The 21,973-nt window shown below is 37.4% G+C and overlaps 1 protein-coding gene across 1 annotated transcript in view; it reads right to left on the reverse strand.

Annotated features, from left to right (window-relative positions):
- The window catches only part of LOC139713965 (uncharacterized), a gene marked incomplete at its 3' end in the record, with an annotated part of 76,090 nt that overhangs the window by 17,713 nt on the left and 36,404 nt on the right, over nucleotides 1–21,973 (reverse strand). Inside the window, exons 5-9 of the mRNA XM_071625690.1 lie at nucleotides 20,606–20,755; nucleotides 12,713–12,814; nucleotides 10,280–10,353; nucleotides 8,984–9,125; nucleotides 3,908–4,071 (exon numbers count right to left, since the gene is read on the reverse strand). Coding sequence (XP_071481791.1) covers nucleotides 3,908–4,071; nucleotides 8,984–9,125; nucleotides 10,280–10,353; nucleotides 12,713–12,814; nucleotides 20,606–20,755 — 632 coding nt within the window. The remainder of the gene's footprint in view (nucleotides 1–3,907; nucleotides 4,072–8,983; nucleotides 9,126–10,279; nucleotides 10,354–12,712; nucleotides 12,815–20,605; nucleotides 20,756–21,973) is intronic.

Below are 21,973 nucleotides of genomic sequence, written 5' to 3' on the forward strand. Positions count from 1 at the left end.
ATTTCACAGTTAGGTTCCAGACTTTGCTCTATTTTCAACCCTGTGTACAAAATTTCACTTTGCACACGGGTCAATGGGTGTGTATGGGAGTGTGTGGTTAACACCTTGACAATGGTCCTGAACAATGGCCAGGGTTTGAATGGTTCATTATTTATTCATGAGAAATTCCACTATCACAACTAGTCTTTATTCAGCCTCTGGCAGTATCTGGGTAAAGTCAAACGCCTGTCGATACTGTCGTTGAGTCGCGTCAGTGCTCTCCCTACTTCTGAAAAACAAAATCACAATGAATTCCTATTGTTCTATGGTAAACGTGGTGACAGGAAGTAAAGAAGAATCAATTAGAGTATATATACACTTGTGTATATGGAGCCTTAAATAAATCTACTCTGAAACAAATCGCCCCAATGATATTGCTGCTGAACTCTTTACCAAAATGATCTCTTCGTATCGAAAAAGCGAAAAATTTGTCAGACTATTTAATTAGTAGACAGTTGTATTAAAATGAGGAACTTTAGATCATTTATGCTTTATGATATCCCAAATCTAGTGATATGTAAAGCAAAATTTGAAAATGATTGCCAGCTGGAATGAAATGTCGTGTTTGCAAGCACTTTACCGTGCATGAATTCAGACTAGCAGTGCCCAGGGCAATCCACATGAATTATTGATTAAGCATTCATGTGCCTGGGAGCGCCAGACTGACGCCTAGTCAACAGGTGGTTCAGGCATGTCCATTGTTCAGGGCCATTGTCAGCACACACTCACATACACATCATTGGTTCCTGTGCGAAGTTCAATTTTTGTACAGGGGGTTAAAATTTGACCAAAATCTGAAACCTTACTTCAAAATCAATCTTAGATTTAACGTAATTGATTTATGCTTTCACATGCAAATCACCTTCAACCAAATTGTACACTATCCAGCTATTACTCATATCAATGACAGTTTTATCGAATGAATAGTATTTGAAATATTTATGATCAAAAGTGGGAAATGTTTTTTGAAACACCTAGTACATTGTAGGTATGTATGGATATATGCACCTGTACATACACATTTTTCTTTTTCTTTTTCTTTTTTTTTTGGGGGGGGGGGAAGTGGGGGACATTCATGAATACCAAGCCCAAAACCTACAAAACAAGGCAGATTAGGATTGTGTAACAAACAAAAAAAAACAATAATAACAATAATAATATTAAATACAAGTGTCATTTAGGCTCTTGACAGTCGCAATTTTTAAAGTTTGTCTTACTTTGGGAGAGTAACCTTTCCTCTCCTGTCTGTCAAAACTTTGGTGGCTTAAAACAAAACTGAAATCGAGATACCGAGTTTTCCTGTAACATATTTTCTTTGAACAGGCACTGCAGGGAAATAAAATGTGTTTTCATTGATACTTCTGCACAGCATGCCTGAGCGACCTTAATCTTATTATAAAATCCTCTTTTCTCCCTTTTCTATGAAACTGCAGTCTCTCGGACTCTCTCTTACACGTATATCAATTACTTTTTGAATGGGTTAGGATGGTCCAATTATAACAAGTCATCATGTTAACGATAAGAGCTTACTCCCTTTTCCAACTATGCAGAAAGGTGGAAATTCATTTTTGGCCTAATTTTTGTGGGTTTTGAGCTGGGCGGTCATATTTAATGATATGCACAATATACACACCATGTATTCACAACATATACAATGCAATTCATTCATCAATTTATCCTCTTTTTTGTGTGATATGCACTCTTTAAAGATGGTTTATTATCTTTCAACATGTAGTTATTGTTCTCCGACTTTCTATTGTCCATTGGCTTGCAAGCTTGTCAATTTATCAGATAAATGACAAGGTACTGCACTGAAATTGGATGGGACAATGTGCATGGGTAAAAAATGTTCAGATATTGTTCAACCTAGGACTGGCCAACATTATCAGTGAGTATTGCTAATCTAGCAATGTACCAATCTAAAAAATGCCTGATAAAGGGGCAGAAATTAACATCAAGACAATAAATCTAATAAAAAATAGTGGGGATATTACAGAAAAAAAAAACTATTTAGAAAAAGAATTGATTGAATAAGATTGAAATCTTGAATACATGTTTACCTTTTCACCTCCAAATTTTCAAGGAAAAGAATGATTTTGAGAAGCGATTTCTGAAACAGGTCACTGTTGGCCATCCTGTTATCAAGGGATGGTATAGTTTAGGTTGAGATACGTTGTAGGCTTCAGGTTTCCAACTTTTTTTGTGAGATAATGAGAAACCTCTATGAAATATGAAAGAGCGTACAATTCTATGACGAATTCAAAGTGTATTCGATGAAAATTGGTTTTGAAATGGCTGAGATATCCAAATATTCTGTATAAAGAGGGTCCTAATAGAAGGTGGGACCTAGCTTTTCAAGGACCATTCTATTTTACTTTGTTTTATGATACAATGTTGTATCTCAGCCATCACAAAACTGATTTTCATCAAATTAACTTTGGATTCCTCTTAGAACGGTATGCTCTTTAATATTTCAGAAGTGGTATCTAATCAAACTCCAGTAACATGGAGATGATATTTTCCTGCGCTCCTCTACCATATCACAAGGGAAATAAGTCAAATTGAGCTATATGTACATAAACAGTATATTGCATGCTTCACATGAAAAATGGACTTGTTTAATAGATGAAATCTGTTTTCATGTTTGCTCTGGAGCAATCAGACTACTCATGCATAACAAGCAAACACGGTGTAATGCTGTTGAGGACAATGGTTAATGATACCGTAAATGTCACATGTGGAGCATATAGTGTAGAATGTTTCTAAGCACATGGACTAGATAAAAAATGGGCATGCATGCCTACTGAGTCGCGGCTAATGGATTGGTGTCTGCTACCCACAATTGTGATTAAACAGTATAAAGCAGAAGACAACATTCAAACACACTTTGGTGAGGGATAAATCATGAGCGGCAAATTACACATCGCGGATTGCTTGATTTCTATTTGTATGTATTGCAAGTTCTCTCCACATAAATTAGTGAGGTTTTGCTTGTAGCAGTTCACCACCATTGCATGCTGTTGTTTATGAAATATACGGCAATAATATGTGATTAATCTAGACAAAGGAAACAAAAAACAGGTATGATATAAGGAAATATGGAGCCGAGCAACCATTTTCCGTTTTCCCACTTCCTCTTTTCATTCCAACATTTGACAGATATCTATTTGTTTGCCTATTCACTAGTTTCTGTAATTTCTACAAATATGTACACAGTATACAATGTACATGTAGCTCAGTCTCTGAATCCATTCATTAAATGTATTTTCCCAAACTAGTGTGTACAGTGTATCTTCAACTGATTATTCCATTACAGTACACTAGCATAAAATCACACTAATGTTATTCTGTCACAATCTTTGTGTGTAATCTTTCTCTCTCTCTCTACCCCTATTGTATGTTGCTGTCTATATCAACAAAGCAATTAATTCAACTTTGTCTATGTCTAATATTGTATCTCTTTCTCACTTTTTTTTCTTTTTCTTCATCTCTCATTCCAGGTATTCTATTAATTGATCACTCGTCAAATGCATTGTATGCAACCTTATGTTTGTATCAGACACGTTCTTGTACATCTAGCATACATCCAATGTCATATTTTCCCCTTTCTCAACCCTTTCTTTTTCTCTTGCTCCACTCCCCCCGGCCCCCCTTCTCATTGTATCCCCACCTATCTATCTAATCTATCTATCTACCCACCTACAGATGTATACTCTATCTATATATCTATCTATCTATCTCTTGATCCTTATATCTCTCCTTGTATCTTCACCTATCTATCTAATCTATCTATCTACCCACCTAACAACCTATCTGCAGTATATCTATCTCTTGATCTTCACATCTCTCCCCATATCTCTCTCGTTACCTGGTTCTCTTGCAGGACGGTCATGAATCCCTCCTGGCAGAGTTTGATGTCTCGCACGTAATCCACCTCGGTCTTCAGAAGTTCCTTCACCACCTTCTCCCGGAAGTCTGCCGGAGTCATCTTGGGGGCCGGGGTGGGCTGGGGCTTCAGGGCTGCTACTTGGTCTGCCAGGAGAACAAAATGTGGGTATGAATTGTGAGAAATAGAAAGATATACAGATAGATGGATAAAATGTAGATATATTGACAGAAAGATAGATAGAGATAGAGATAGATAGATAGATAGATAGATAGATAGATAGATAGATAGATAGATAGATAAATAAATAGATAGGGTACAGATATACAAATTTATATAGACACATGAATAGATACAGTAGATAGATAGATAGAGAGATAGATAGATAGATAGATAGACAGATAGATAAATAGATAGATAGATAGATAGATAGATAGATAAATAAATAGATAGGGTACAGATATACAAATTTAATGTATATAGACACATGAATAGATACAGTAGATAGATAGATAGATAGATAGATAGATAGATAGATAGATAGATAAATAAATAAATAGACAGGGTACAGATATACAAATGTATATAGACACATGAATAGATATAGTAGATAGATAGAGAGATAGATAGATAGATAGATAGACAGATAGATAAATAAATAGATAGATAGATAGATAGATAGATAGATAGATAGATAGATAGATAGATACAGAGAGAGATAGAAGTCTGCTGGAGTCATCTTGGGAGACAGGGCCGGCTGGGGCTTCAGGGCTGCTACTTGGCCTGCCAGGAGAACAGAATGTGTGTGTATCATTCAAAATGTTGGTATGAATTGTGAGAAATATATAAATAGAAAGATAGACTGATACAATGTAGATTAAGATATAGCTAGATGAATAAATGAACACACAGATAGGTATGTACAGATAGATAGATTGACATACTAGATAAACAGATAGATAGATAGATAGATAGATAGATAGATAGATAGATAGATAGATACATGTAGATAGATAGACAGATAGACAGATAGATAGACAGACAGACACATAGATAGGGTAGATTGATATATAGACAGATGAATAGATAGACAGATAGATACAAATGTAGATGGATAGATAGATAAATAGATAGATACATTGTAGATAGACAGACTGATAAGCAGATTAATATAATATACGTAGATGGATACTGTAGATAGATAGGGTAAATAGATACAGAATACATAGATAAATAGATAAATAAATAGATACATAAAGTCTGCCAGGAGGACAGAGAGTGTCATTAAAAAGAGGTACGCATTACTTATGAGAAACGGAGAGATACAAATAGCTAGATCGACAGATACAAAGACAGACAGACAGACAGAGAGACAGATAGATACAGTAGATATGGTGGATAGATAGAAAGATAGAAGTCTGCCATGTAGTCATCTTGAGGGTCGGGGGCATACTCGGGCTTCAGCACTGTAACTTGCTCTGCTGGGGAGAATAAAGTGTGCACTGTCACTATTGAAAAGAAATGTAGGTATGAATTGTGGGAGACAGACTGACACAAACAGAGAAAGAAGAGATAAAGTTTGGAGTAACTTTAGATGGAAAGGCACAACAGAGAAAGGAACATTGCGATTGGTGCTGAGTACAAAACAGAGAGACAGACAGACAGACAGACAGAAGAAACAGACAGACAGACTGAAACTGAAGAAGAAAGATTTAAAGTTTGTGGTATCTTTATAGAGAGAAATGAACAGACAAATGAACAATGACCTCGGTGCTGACAATGAGAGAGAGATGGACAGACACACCGATGATGATGCTGAAAATGATTACGAACAACATTATATTGCGCCATTTTTCTGCACAAAGAACATTCAAAGGTGTCCGGCTCCACACAATTATGCCACACAATAGTCACAAAGTTGCTGGAAATGACAGCAGGTCTTTTGTTCCGATTTGAAAGTATCAAGGCTGTTTACAATTCCAATGCTGGATTGGTGGAGTATTCCACAGACTATGCAGAACAACTGGATAGAAGACCTCATTCCCGTATGTTTTTAGGCGGGCAATGGACATTTGAAGAATTATTCCTGCATAACATAAATACAGTCCTGGCTGCCACTGGGGTACATGTACATGTACAGTCAATGTTTAGTGCAGACACATAGCTAGGGCCAAGTTATGAAGAGTCTTGAATAGAAAAGTAAGCAGCAGGATCCTATACTGCAATCTGCATTGCACAGGCAGCCAATAAAGCTCACAAAGTATTGGTGAGATATGGTCAAACTTCTTGGTGCCTGTAAGAAGGGATTAAGAGCAGCATTCTGTACACCCTGGAGACGTTTGATTGATGACGATGGCAGGCCAGCAAAGAAGACAGTTGCAGAAGTCCAGTCTAGAGGATACCAGGCCACAAATTGGATTTTCTGCAGTACTTCATGTAAGACTATTTCCAATCTCAGCAAGTCTTGCAGAGCTGGTCATATTTAGACTGACAAACATGCGATATGTTTCTCCACGCTCAGACAAGAACAGGAAAAGACACACTGAGCAAAACAGAAGGACAGAGAAGTATGGTGCCCTACTTTGGCAAAAGGAAGCAAGTGACATACCATCCGAATTTGAGTTATTGATGTTTTCATAATTCACATAATGAGCTCTTCTTCCAGGCAAAATTTCATGCAGAAACACTCATCCTACTAAGCAATATGTTAGATAAAACATCATGTTAGTCCATTGACGTCAGTGTAAATGACGGACACTTTTTGCTCTTTTACGAGAAATGTCACTTTTGTCACTTGCTTCCTTTTGCCAAAGTAGGGCAGTATAATGTAGTGCATGAGTGATGGAAAGACACTATAGAAAGTGAAAGAGAGAGATGAAAAGAATGCGGTAAAGGAGCATTTTGACAATGAAGGGAGTCTAGGAAACATAGAGAGATTCAGACAGGAGAGAATGTGTGAAATACGAGATTTATATTGAAAGTGAGAGCGAACACGATCCATTTGTCTCAAATATCTTAGTTATTCTTTTTATATCAGTCAAACAATGCTATCAAAAATGATTGTCACTTTACTGATTTACAGTCGTCTCTGCCATTACTTCCGTGTATTAAAACCCTTCCTGAGCTTTGCCGATCTGAGAGCTTTTAAAGGGATGGTATAGTTTTGGTTGGGGTCCGAATAAAAGGTGGGACCTGCCATTTATTCGGACCACTTTGTTTCTCTTTTTTGATATCTCAGCCATTTCAAACCCAATATTCAAAACCACTTACAAGATATGAAAGAGCGTACAATTTTAAGAGGAATTCAACGTTTATTAGATGATAATTGGTTTTGAAATGGCTGAGATATCCAAAAACAAAGTGGTCCTAATAAAAGGTGGGACCCACCTTTCATAACGACTACAACCAAAACTATACCATGCCTTTAAAGAATTTATTAATTCAATGCAAGAGCCTGCAACACCTTCACCCTTTCTGTGCCAAGACACTTTGCTTTAATCTTTTTCTTTTATAGTTGGTAATTTGCGAAGCTTTTTTGCCCATCCTGCATTCAGCATTAAACATATATCAAAACTTGACCTACAAAGAATGTACATTGAAGTTAATAGCAAGCCCACTCTGCAATAGCTACATTTGTACATTGTATGTACCTCAGTCCAACAGGAAGGCCATGGTGATACAATAAGAATTCTAGTGAAGAGAATTAGATTACTGTGAAAGAAGATATTTTTGTGGCATGAAATTTTGGCAAATTGCAACTGGCAATTAATGCATATGGTGTAAACAAGGAACTTCCCCAGGCATTTTAATTGCACAAATCTTGGCTCTTGCAAAATTTGCGATATCAAAATGCATGCAAACATTTCTGGTTTCACAGTATATTCATTGACAGTTGGTTTCCAGATAATCTGTGCCAACTGGCAGTTGAAGCACAGTACAGATTAAAACCAGCTTTGGATGAGGTGTGGTGGAAATCCGGAAATACCTACAAAGAATGACATATCACATTTATTTCTTTAAGGCTACAATGCACATTTGTGGCAAAAGAAGTTCCTAGTAAGTTTCACACCAAGTCTTTTGAATGCTAATGAGCAAATGTATGATGTGCAAACCTAATTGGCATTGAACAAAATTGGTTCTGCAGGGGTTAAACTCTCACTTTGAGTGCAAAGGAGAAGGAAGTCCTATTAAAAGATTATCACAAGAGACTGTGTTTGTTTCACACAACACCATCAGGTGAGTAACATGTCATAAACTCTGTGCGAAAACAGATAAGCTGCAGTTGTCAAACTTCCCAGTTGAAGGCATTCATAATAAAAAATGCAACATAAAGTAGGCACAAATGTTTACGGGGCAACCTCTTTAGCTGCCAATGAACTCAGTTGCAACTTGCAAATATATTTGATTAGCATTCCTCTACTCCCCCACCCCAATAAAAAGGGAAAATGAGAAACAAACATGATAAAACGCACCTATGAAGAGATAGACAACAAAGTAAGTCATACATGTAGTAATGCTGTACTATGCTTCTTTTCTATGGGGGACAAACATAATCCCTGTCCTATGAAAATTACTTTGTAACAGTCTGGACATTTGAGCTAATTGGCATTTGAAGGATAGTAAAGTGTGAACATGATCCTGGCTTGGCTCAGCACTCCGTGACATAGAATTGATTTTTGAAGTATTTTTTTTTTCCCCAAAGGATGTGGAAAGTGGATACAGAATTTCTTTACTGAATACATCAGTGAAGTTTGAGCAAAATTGGATATCCATTCCAAAATTATTGAGTTTGAAAGAGTTGTGGCATTGTTAACATTGATATTGATTTAGTCCAGTGAAGTGGGTTTACAAGAAGTCTACAACAGCCTGTGATGTCACAGTAGTGCAACGATTATAAAAAGAGAATTCCATATAATTGTTGCTTTTTAAAGAGAAGTACACACTCCTAATACTTGTGAATACTAATGTGAATGCTAAAGGTTTCATTAAACCCACCTTCTCCCACATTTGAGAGAGGCATGTCAAACAGAACCCTAGAGGGGCGTCACTACCACTCACCCTGCAGGGAATGGAGCTCTTTCTCCTTCTCGGCGATCTCTGCCTCCGCATCCGCCACCTGCTGCTGCAGCTCCGCCTTGTCCGTCTCCATGGTGACGAACGCACACTCTCGGACCAGACTGGACTTCTGTAACCTCTGCTTCTGCAGTAGGGAGAACACCGGGAAATGTACAACAAAAGAGAGATAGTTTAGAGTTAATGTTAAAAAGGTTACATGCTATGTACACTATATAAAGGACTTGTTAGGGGTCAGTGGATATGACAAGGGACTCTAAATTATGAGGTCGCCGGTTCAAGTCCCTGGACAGCAGTGATACATCAATTACATCTACCAGTGTGTGTAAGGCACTTTATCCTCACTGGCTATTCCTTCAGAAGGAATGGAATAGAGTCAAAATGTTCCCTTGCTTGCTTGTTTGCTTACAGGCATTTGTTGTTTCATTACCTGCTACAGTGTATGTAAAGTGACTCATAATTCAGATTCTATTAAATCAAATCAAAATCAAATTATAAAGATGAATTCATTTCCCACACATATCTATCAGATGCATTGCCAACTTTTGCTATTTTCTGTGCTCAAATAAAGTATACCATGTATACAGAACAGTATGGTGTACGGAATCATTCTATGTTTTGGAGTCAATTCTTGAGTGCAATGATGCATGAAACATTGAGCATTTTTACCTCCGCCAAGTGAGGAGGTGATGTTTTCGTTAACGTTGGTTTGTTGTTTGTTTGTTTGTTTGTTTGTTTGTCCCTGTGCAAAATAACTCAAAAAATAGTTAACAAATTGGGATGAAACTTGCAGGAAAGGTTGAGAATGACACAAGTAACAAACGATTAACTTTTGGTGGTGATCCGAGAATTTTTGGGGAATTTACGAAGGATTTTTGATATTTTGGCAGGTATATTGTAGGGTCAATGAACTTGGGAGTTCAGGCTGCGCGTATTTGAGGTTTGCCTGCGCGCACTTAAGTGCGTGCTCTAGTTTCTGCTGGGGCAAGGCGTGCCGTGCAGCTGAGGGTTTATGATGTAACAAAGGCTTCTGTATTGGGAATCGGGCGACTTTCAGCACCGATGCTGTGTGTATAAAGTATGATATCTCTACGGAAGAACAAGATCAGTGGTGGAAATAAGCTGTATGCTTGGTGGAGGTCTGTGCTCTAAGAGTGCTTTTCTAGTTTGTAAGATAATTATTTTAATACTGAAGATATGAATATTTTATGCATGGGCAATACACGTTTCCTGCAGTGCTCTCATCGAGATTAAGTAAAGTTTATTCCTCTGTCCACTTACTTCAATTTCTTCTGTCAGTTCGGAGATCCTCGTCTCCATTAATGAAATGGAATGATCCGCATCTCCATTCACTGCTGTAATGATAAAAGGGATAGAAATGCATCTCTGAAACAAATCTTATGACTAATACGTGTTTGCCTCATTGCCCTCACAGAATGCCATGTTACATTTAAAGCTTGGAAATTGTTTGTTTTCATTGAATGTGACATAATGCATTTTATTTCATTTTTGCATTCCTTTTTCACACAAAAAATATAACACAAAGTCAATCGAACAAAGTTGTGAGTAATATTCAACAGTCGAAAGTACACTATACCTGGAATCAGGTATAGACAAAAAAAAAATGACTGAGCGAATAAATGTACATTGTACAGCATTCTTTGTCTTGATAATTAATACACAATGGAAACAAGTAAGCGTCATTTTATGCATAAAGATTTCACATACCTGTAGGTCAAGAGAAAAATTATCAATAAGCAAATCTAAAAGAACTAGAATGCACTGGGTAATTCCATGAAGTTGGGGCACAAAGTGTTACATTTTAGCATAACTCAATACTAATTATGCTATACATATATTGTTCATAGGCTTTACATTTGTATTGAGACCATACATTTTCCTGGAAATTTTATGCCATTCAGACTCAATTTTGATGAAGTTATTACAAAACTAGATGTATCGCTATGGCGACTGATATGCCTCCGCCATAATGCATGGTTTTCCTAATAGGTCTATATAGTACAATGTCTTGACAATGTGTGATGACAGTTTCACACAATTGGCAAAATATTAAAATGACAGGTTTGACACAAATGTGCTGAATGTTCACTTTCCTAGAACTAGGTTCAATTGGATGAATGATTAAAATGTCAGAGTGCAGGTATTTGGGGAACTGATGATTTTAACTTGACTTTTGACCCTTTTATAAGTTTATGCATTGAGTAATTTTCAAGGTATTGAGAAAAAGTATCATTTCAATATCAAATGGGAAAATAGCATTATCTAAACCTGGCCTTTGACCTTTGACCTCACAGTTCCAAAGAGAATCACTGTTAGGTTGAACATGCATAAATATGTAAGTTTCAAGATGATACCTTGAGTTACTTTAGAGATATGGAGGAAAAAGTGCAATTTAGCACTTTCACTTGACCTTTTACCTTTTGACCTTTTACCTTTTGGCAAGAAACTTCCCCAAAAATATATATTGGGTAATACATGCCATACATCAAGTTTAAAAAAAAAAACCTTCAGGCATATTGCATTTTAAGGAAAGTAGTGATATTTTGAAGAGTTGACCTTGACCTTTGACCCCATGACCTTTGACCCATGACCCCCAACTTCCCTAGATAATCACTGCCCATCGGTACAAGCATATATACTAAGTTCCATGAAGATACCTTGAACCATTTGCGAGATATGGAGAAAAACATGAAATTTCAATTTTTTTTTCACAAAATAACCTGTGACCTTTGACCTTTGACCCTGTGACCCTAAAATCCACACAAAGTATTATCCCCCAAGGATATACCCTCATACCAAGTTTGATGTAAAACCACCACACGGTTCTTGAGATATCGACAAAAACAAAACGGGACGGACGGACGTACGGACGGACGTACGGACGTACGGACGGACGGACGGACGGACGGACGGACGACCCGAAAACATAATGCCTCCGGCCACTTCGTTGCGGAGGCATAAAAATGTAACGGTGTCCTGTAGCATCGTGACGTGTCCATGTAGCATCGTGATAGTTAAAATCTGGTCCTAAAAGTCAAATTAATGCAATTAGCTTGACCAAAATTTGATATAATATGCATAATTACAACTCGATCAGTCAGATAGCTAAATATCTTTACTCTCCTTTCCACAGTCTTACTTTTACAAGAAAATTACAAAATGTGTCACTATGCTACGCGGTGTCCACCAAATGTAACAAAAAAGGACACCGCGTAGCATCGTGATACATTTTGTAATTTTCTTTTAAAATTAAAACTGTGTACAGGAAATTTGAGATATTTAGCTATCTGACTAATCTCGTAAATATGCATATTGCATCAAATTTTGGTCAAGCTAATTGCCATAATTTGTCTCTTAAGACCAAATTTTAAAATATCACGATGCTACATGGACACGTCACGATGCTACAGGACACCGTTACATATTGTTTAATAACTTCATCAAAATTGAGTCTGAATGGCACAAAGTTTCCAAGAAAATGTGTGGCCTCAATGCAAATGTAAAGCCTACAAACAATAAATGTATAGCATAATGAATATTGAGTTATGCTGAAATGTATTTTTCAAATATCACGATGCTACATGGACACTGCCCCAACTTCATGGAATTACCCACTGACAACATTATATTTAGCACACACACACACAAAAAAATGCACATTGAAAAGACAAAATTCACACATACAGTACGTACCTCCATCTGGTCTGAGGTGGGACAGCATGGTGTCTTCGTCTTTTCTGTTGTTGGCTCCTAACCGGGGTGGACCAGGTCTACCTGGGGGAACCTTCTTTTTGGCTGTTTGAGGTGAGGAAATACAGGAGAAAGATGTATCTCATTACTAACCCTTTGTGTGCAATGAGTGTGGATTGGTACAGAAAACCCTATGGCATAGACAGGGTTATGAAACAGCAAGAGATATGACAAGGTTTTTCTATGTGTATTGCTTTTAATTATTGTTCAGTATGATGTTATTCATGATCTATGTTGATGGTCCTGTATTAAGCCTACTCATCTCTGCTTTGTCTTCAGCCATCACTATCTTATACCCCGTTCTTTCCTGTCTTTCTCCTCCCACCCTTCCTCCAAAGAGATTTTTCTCCTCCCCACCACTAGAGGGCAGACTCTACAATGGAGTCAATGATTTCATGGGGGCCGACATTGTACCACTTAGTAATGGCGGACTTTGCGTACTAAGTATTCATTTCTACAGCGCGTATTACGCGACCTTTTGAACTTTTACGCGAGTACGCACTTGATTTTGGCTGATCCTCGATTGCTCGTTTGCTAGCGTGTTAGCACGAGGGGTGAGCCTACCGCCTCAATGTCATCCAACCTTAGTTCGGTGCATCCAACGCTCCCCTTGCGCTCTCAAAACAATAGTACAGGGCGTATGAAGACCCCGCACTCTAGCAGTCACTAGGGAAAATCTCTTTGCCCTTCCTCTCACTGCTTCTTTCTCACAAACCACACTTTATTTATCTAATAATACATACACTGTATGTGTGTGCTCTTTTGTTTACGCCGCAAATTCATGTATACTATACACATCATACATGTGCATTCACATTCACAAATAGTAAGAGTGCTTTAACCCGTTGAGGACGAGTTCCGAGTATACTCGGGCAGGTGTCTATGGGAAATGCATGTTGTACCAAAATCAGTCCGTCCTCAATGGGTTAAAGGATGACTTTTAATTATTTCTGATCTCATTCAAGGGTTTGCATGTGCGAAGTCTTCTTTAAAGGCCTCTCACATTGGTGGCACCGACAAAGATGAATAAGCAAAGAATCTACTAAAGCCAAGCACGTCGGCACAAGGACCTTTTTTTTTTCTCCTTTTTTTTTTTTTTAATGATCATGCGTGAGCCTAGCCTGCACGCCCACTCCTATTGAATAATTCAGTTAGTTAATTCAGTAAGTCACATCAACCACTAGATAGGAATTGCTAAATACGCCCACAGGCTCACGGTGTCAGGCATCAATGATGCACAAGTTTCTTCAATCAGAGACTTGCTAGTTTGATTGGTTGTGAATAATTTCACCAGCACACACTGATAGTATAAACATTCCGTACTTCAAAGCTGTGAGTTAAGAAGTTTGGGCTGGTCTCAACAGGCCATTAGCTGTATGGTGGTTGGACTCTGTCGTATGGGAGGACCCCTTCTACTCGTTTCTCATTGCAAGTTACTGCAGTTTAAAGACATAATTTACCATTTGCAGATGAAACAAGAACCCAGCATTAGTGCTTCAAAATACTTCTAAAATCTGAGTTAGGGATAAAAACAACCACTGTAAAAATTTGAATCTGTATAATTGATGTTAAGTATTGTTAAATAAAACATTTTCTAATAAAAATGTTTCTGGACTAAAATTGTTTACAGTTATGGTTTATTGAGAAAAATACCGATATCTCCTTTTATCTTTTAGTGATCGTGAATTCTGTAATCTCATTGGTCAATCAACCACTTAATATATCCCGTATTATGTGGATATGACGTCATGATACTGTATTACACAGCCAGCTGCGCGTGTACCAAAGACGTTTATAGGAAAGCGCGCGCTAATCCTGTACAAAACAAATGGACAGCGCGCGGTCCTCAAGCGTATTGCGCACATAACCTGAGACCACTAGACGCTTGATAAACAACAGCAACTTATATCTATCTGGCTACTGCACTGCAGTATCTTATGGCGTGTATGTGTACGTATTTGTATGCGCGCATCACATGCAGTAATCAGCTCGCGAAATGTAGGCCTAAGTCAACATGGTCATGGCTGACAGCCAGTGATTTCAACATCATTCACGAGGGGAATCAGCGAGAAAAAGGTCAGCACTTACACTAAAAGATAAAATCGTTACCCCCTGCTTGTTCTTACGAAATACGGGAAATATCTACGGTCTGGTGCCATATTCCATTCGGCCTTTGGCCTCACGGAATACGGCACCAGACCGTAGATATTTGCCCGTATTTCGTGAACAAGCAGGGGGTAACTAATAATATTTTAGGCTTTATTGGGAAAATTTTATATGGTAGGATGTTCTGTGATACAACAGACCTACACATATATGCATCAAATGTGATATCTTGATTTTTTTTTTTTAATCACTGCTCCCAAAGGTAAACATGACCTTTAAAGGAAACCAAAGCTAAACTATCCATGTGGATTGAGTAAAAGCAGCAATATTAGTAGGACACATCAGTGAAAATACGACGAAAATCAGACAACGAATTCAAGAGATATGAGTTTTTAAAGTTTGGTACTGTCATCACTGGATATGAAGACTGCTATGTACAATTCACAGGCCATTTTAGACGGCAATATACACCGTAAAGAATACTAATTTGACAGAGAAACAACTAGTTTAATTTTTAAACATGTTTTGCCAATTCAAGAAGCATTATAAGCGAACAATTTCATACAAGGGTTTGAAATTTTGGGAATTCAGCCATACAATTATTTTTGAAACCCCCCCCCCCCCCAAAAAAAAAGGGATCCAATAAAGAGATTTTTTTTTCTTTTGTTATGCTTTTATACCAGTATTACATAGTATGGCATACTAAAACCAGTATAAAAACAACAGTAAGAAAAAAAAAAACTACTTAAAGAGGGATACTGGGTCTTGATGGGTTAAGAAAACAATCTGAAACTTGGCTAACTAGATGACTACAAAGCTGATTGACAGACTGATGGATATCAAGTACAGAATATCTGTTTCTGTGGATCACTACCACTTAAGGCAATCTCATACAGAGATTTGGCTTTAGCTCATTTAGAACACTCCGAGAGTAGGTTTATGGGCAGTGAAAAATGCACATGTCATGGTGAGGGCTGAAGTGTTGTAGTCAGGCAAGTTCAGTTGTCAAACCATCAAACTATGAGGAGCTGTTGAGGTTCAGTGGATAAGACCACAAACAGTCAATCACATGGTTCCAGGTTGGAGTTATATGGCTGCAACAGTTGTGCCGCTCAGGCAAAGCACTTATTATTGCTTAAGCCCCATTTTCACAGAGCCTTTCAAAATAGATTACAGCGACAACGTCCGGTTAGCGTCCAATCTTTTTTTTCTCTCTCTCTTTTTTTACGGCAACGACAAGCTAGCAAATTATATAGACATACAAAAACACAAGAAAACAATTGCTACATTGCTTAAACCTTCAGCAACTACTGTAGGCCTACATAGGTGTATTAGTTCATGGCAGCTCTTTTCTTGCAACAATAGCTAAAAAAGAATCTGTTACTGAACAACAGAACTCCATGCAATGTCTTTAAGATCTATCCATTTTATTTGTCCCTATTCTATTAATAGCAACCATTCCAATACTCCAAATCCTTGAAACTACAGTAATATAAGTCCCCAAAGAGAAAATTGTCAAAAATGGGATACTAATAAACCATTGAAGGTTTCTTCTGTATGCACCAAAAACTTTCTTTATAGAATGCATCATATAAAAAGCCTGCCTGTTTTCTCACAGCATTGCCACTTTTTGATACTAAACCTATTTAGGTGAAAATTTACAGCAAGCTTATTAAAGAGAAGTGCTACCTGTGTAGAAACATTTTGGCACAAACTTCGGACACGACATTCGAACGCAGCAAGTCATGTTTCCCTCAGGGCCGAACAACTCAAAGCAGCACAGTTACATTCAATTTGTTAGTTGCGCACCGACAGTCACTTACCACACTGTGAAGCGAATGCGAAATGTTCCGACACGGCCGGCCAAAAAGCGTGAAAGCAGCAGCAAGGCACGAGGCGAATAAAACAGGACCTCAAGACTACAATGTCGGTCTAGCGAGAATTTCCTGCTTACAGCTCCTACACCTTCTTCACTTTAAAAAGTATAGAGCCACTCTCCAGAATCTGAACAATATAGAGATTACCCATATGGAATGTGCCTTGCATGACAGCACTTCAAAAGACACATTGAGGGAGGAGACTCCAGTACAACAGAGTACCTTTAGCTCTTCGCAAGAAACAAAACTAGTTATAGTCCACTTATAATCTCAACTGGCATGCGAACTAGATCTGTCTGTTACCTTTCAGGCAACCTATCTAGATTAAAGTCCTCCATACTGTGTAAATACAAAGAGGAAGACACCCACCATGTATCAGTAATCCAATGATATTTACTCACAAACTGCAAATACTATAATCTATCAGTTAGTCATTATCTACTCATTACAATTTTTAAAGGGAAGTACATTACACTATGATGGGTGACAATGTACACACAATCACAGTTCTCAGTAAAAACACCATCACACTAAATACAAAATTCTACAAAATATATTCATATCATTTTTTATAGGCTGCTTCAAAAGAATACTTTGGAATTAAATATTAGCCTGGAGACTAGAGGTGAAATTACTGTCAGTACCTCTTTTATACTGTTTTACAAGCCAGTCAACAAATATACACTGTAAAAGAACAATACCCACCCCCCCCCCCAACATAATACAGATTGTGGTCAGTTGTACAGTGCACTCTCATTATAACATTCATGATTATAGTGAAATTCTGGTTACAATGAAGTGAACATTGAGGTTCTAAAATTATCTTCTACAAAATTGTATATTTCTTCAATTTAATCATATACAATGTACTCTATTTGTTCAGTTATAATGAAATTTTGATATAACGAAAGGAAACTGCTGGTCCCAAGGACATTGTTATAATGGGAGTTGACTGCATATCACATTCTTTCAACTACCCTTTCTGTAAGTAATAGAAGACATAAAGTCTGGCCATCATATTATGACCAGATGAAAAAATGAAAACAATGGTTCTACATTTCTATTTATCAAATGTGATGTCACATTCACAGCATTCATTTAATGATCTGGCTTCAGTTCTTCAGAAGTGTGCAACAAATACAATAGAGATTTTTTTTTTTTTTATAATATCAAAGAATTGGAACCAATTCGTTCAGTCTGTGCCTATGACTTCTAATTCCAAAGGGCTTACAGGGTCTATAACAAATCACATAACTTGTAGTATGGAAATAGTTAAGCAAGGGAGGGGAAAAAATTGGGGGGAAAAATATGAACATTGTATGTTCCAAAAGCCAGGCAGAATACAAACAAAGGTAATTTTGTTAGGTTTGAGAATATTTCTTTTCTTTATTTTTCTCTATCTTTCTGGGTGTATAATACCTGTATGTGCGTGCGTGTGTGTGTGTGTGTGTGGGGGGGGGGGGGGGGGGGGGTGTCCTAAAAAAAACAGCTTCAGCTTCAGTCTGCGATATTGCAGTGGTATTTAACTCCAGGCAACCAGGGATACATTTCACACCAGGCATATACACATGTAATTGTATGCCCGTTTGTTCAGAGTACAAATGTGTACATATGGAAAAGCGCCCTCCTGAGGCCTTAGGGGTATACACTATATAACCCTGCTTGTTCTGCATATTTAGGACCTGTACATGTATGTAGGCAAAAAGTTTTCACACTATTCAAATGGTGGGGAAGTTTTAAAATGTTTACATATCCTCAATTGGAATGTATAAACCTATGTACATGTATACACTACATGAAGCCTGACATTTTGTTTTACTTACGAAACTAAATATTTTTTTCAATTTCAATTTTATGAATAGTCAATTCATTAGAAGATTTTTTTTCCAGTTCTAAGCAAATAATAGAATATACCCAGTTACCTTGAGCAAACTGTCATATCCCTGGCTGGAGTATCTTACCAGAATGTGTGTGTCTGGGTGTGCATGAATGCGAGGGTGTATGAAGTATACTCATTTTTGCAATGTGGTGTACTCACAGGTATGACTATAGATATTTTGTAACATTGAAAAAAAAATGTCTAAAAAAATTCAACATGTGCATCCACACTTCATGCCTTTAAACAAAGACATAATTGCATATCAAGAAAGAATACAAAATAGTAGATACCCTTTAATTCCACAGATATTAAGTGCAAACAATTTGTACCTAAACTTCCCAGACACAGATAAGATACAGTGTACATGAATAGCTGAAAAAGACTGAAATGTATTTCTTGGCAAGCAATTCGAAGTACAGCAACATTTTAAAGAGTTATCATCACATTTCTTTTCACTTTTTTTTCTTTCCTGTTTTTTTTTCTCTGTTTTGTTTTTGTTTGCTTTTTGTCCCCCGCTTAAGCAGGAGCCCTGCATAAATACTGTCTGTTAACAGCTATACAATCAAGACCCCACACAAAACCAAGCATGTACAGCATGTATATCATGTTAAACCACACACAATATTTGTAACAATTTACATCCAAGACTACAGTTCACATCCGCTAAGGGTCCCGGAAAAAATGGGCTTGAAAATTAAGCGCATGCATTTATAGTAGAAGCTTGGTATTTTCACCAGCACAATGTCACCCTATGGTGCAGTCTCCCAACTACATCCAATCAGCAAATGTTTTCACAGTGCAATGTGCAGAATCTTTCTGGCATTGGTTGGAATTGTCTGCTTTGCTAGGAAAATGAAATCTTACAGTGGTTCTTTCTTTGAATCTAGTTAAAATGTTAGATATCAATGAGGGACAATTATGGATGTTTAGTATTTCAGAACATGTCCTATTAAAGCAGGTTATGGTTCTCATTGAGTGGTAAAAATAGCACATAATTTTTTGTTAAAATTAATTTTGTTGCACTTACCTTTTTAAATGTGTTGTTACTATTCAGTTCACTACCATTAGGTGAGCAGTCTATGTCACTAGATACTCCTTAGAAAATGTATATGTATCACCTCTATACCAGTTGTTTTCTCATGGATTCGATACACCACAGAACTGGTTCCACTCAGCAATGGATTATTGAAAAATACTGACAGCACATATAATGATACAGTTCACCAGGTGTGTGAGAGTACATGCAAGAAAAAATCTGTGCATTAAACTGTGAACTTTTTAAAGGGAACACAAACCCAAAGAGCAATGTGGATTGAGTAAAAGCAGTAACATTAGTAGAACACATCAGTGAAAGTTTGAGGAAAATCGTACAATCGATGCAAAAGTTATGAATTTTTAAAGTTTTTGTGTTGGAACCGCTGGATGAGGAGACTACTAGAGGTTATGACGTATGAGAGGACCACTTAAAAGAAAATATAAAAGGAATTCCACAAAAATTCACGTTTCTAGCAAAAAGAAAGAGTTCTTGACTAACCGCTTTCAGAAAGCAGGGGGAATAAGTGCTACCCCTAAAATATGTCAGTATCAAGTTGATGGAATGTGTAATTTTCATGAAAAATGAATTTTCATTGAATTCCCTTTTTATTTTCTTTATATTGTAGTCCACTCATACATCATAACCTCTAGTAGTCTCCTTACCCAGCAGTTGCAACACCAAAACTTTAAAAATTCATAACTTTTGCATTGATTGTCCGATTTTCCTCAAACTCTCACTGATGTGTTCTACTAATATTGCTGCTTTCACTCAATCCACATTGCTCTTTGGGTTTACTTTCCCTTTAATGCATTTGAATCCCCCGAAAGTCAGAAAATTGGGTTTGGGGCAATGCAAAAAAATCTGGAATCAGATTGAATGAACTCTGAACTCGCACATCCCTGAGTTCACAGATTGAGTGAGGAATCTGGAAGCTTTACCTGGCTGTGCTGGCCTGGCAGGTGCTGGTCGACTCGGTTTATTTGATTGGGGCGCGGCTGGCGTCTCCTCGACAACCCCTCCGATCCCCAGGAGATCCCCCACAGCGGCCTGAGTCTGGGGCCCCTTCTGGCTGGACTGCTGTTGCAAGACTTGATAGTCATACAGGGAGGTGGGTATTAAAATTAATATATTATGCATCCATATGGCTGCAAAACCTCTATTTTTGCTCTAAAATGAACACAATATGCATACACTGCATCATAAACTGATTGGCAAGTAGTCTTCTCATCCAGCAGAGCATCAAAACTTCAAAAGTTCATAACTTTTGATCAGATTATTTGAGGTTCCAAAAACTTTTATTGATGTGTTCTACTGATATTCCTGCATTCACACAAGCCACAAGTATATCAAGGTGTCCATTAACTTGTCCTTTAACTCTTTATGTGCCATGGTGGAAACCCCCTGTGTGCCACGTTATGCTGAGACACGAAGGTAGTCATGCTTTGAGAGAGAATTCTGTTTTTCCAATCTATATAACTTCTACAAATTTCTTTTAAGCTGAACATAATAGAGAGCAAAGTTAAAGAGGAATGCCAAACTTTGCTTCCACATACCATTTATGTATGACAATTTTGTGTTCAATTTTTCTTTTGCATTATCAGTTGCTATATTACTGTAAAGGCATGACTTTTGCACATAAAATAGTGACAAAAACTTAGAATGTACGCGAAAATCTGGTTGGGAACACCGCTTGATAGTCAATCACCACATAGAATGCAAGCCGTATGTAAGAGGAACAAAAGCGCGAGAAACGCTTTGATTGTACCGCGGGATTAGCGATTTATCGATCGGTTTTGGCGGCTTTGTTTGTTGAGCAGAATATGCGAAGTCGGCACGCCGTCGACTGAGTCGGACGTGCGAACGTGGCACATAAAGAGTTAATAATACAGTGCTTCATGTGCCAATCGGCAGAAATGTGAGAAAATCAACTGCAGTATCCTTGAATTTCTCGGGTAAACTCAGCATTTTTCATAGAGAAGTACAATGTACAATTGTACATATGAACATTGCTGATACAAACAATTGAATCAGATGCTCTTGAGAGTTTTATCATTCTTTTGCACAACTCAATACAATATTTTATAATGAATGTGACACCAATAACTGTAGTTAAAGGAGACCTCCGGGTGATTCTCAGATTTTTACATTTGTACAACTATGAATTAGTTATAATGAGGACAGAGTTTCAGAATTTGTGATAATTGGGATGAAGAATAAGAATATTTTCAAAAAAGAGAACAAATTGCAATGAACAAGGATGATGACATGGCAGAGTCACCATAAGAATGCATGAGTTGGGGCTCAAG

The sequence above is a fragment of the Diadema antillarum genome, unplaced genomic scaffold (genome assembly GCF_040938485.1).
Source record: "Diadema antillarum isolate AM-2024a unplaced genomic scaffold, OU_Dant_1.0 seq00002111_RagTag, whole genome shotgun sequence".
NCBI classification, from domain to species: Eukaryota; Metazoa; Echinodermata; class Echinoidea; order Diadematoida; family Diadematidae; genus Diadema; species Diadema antillarum.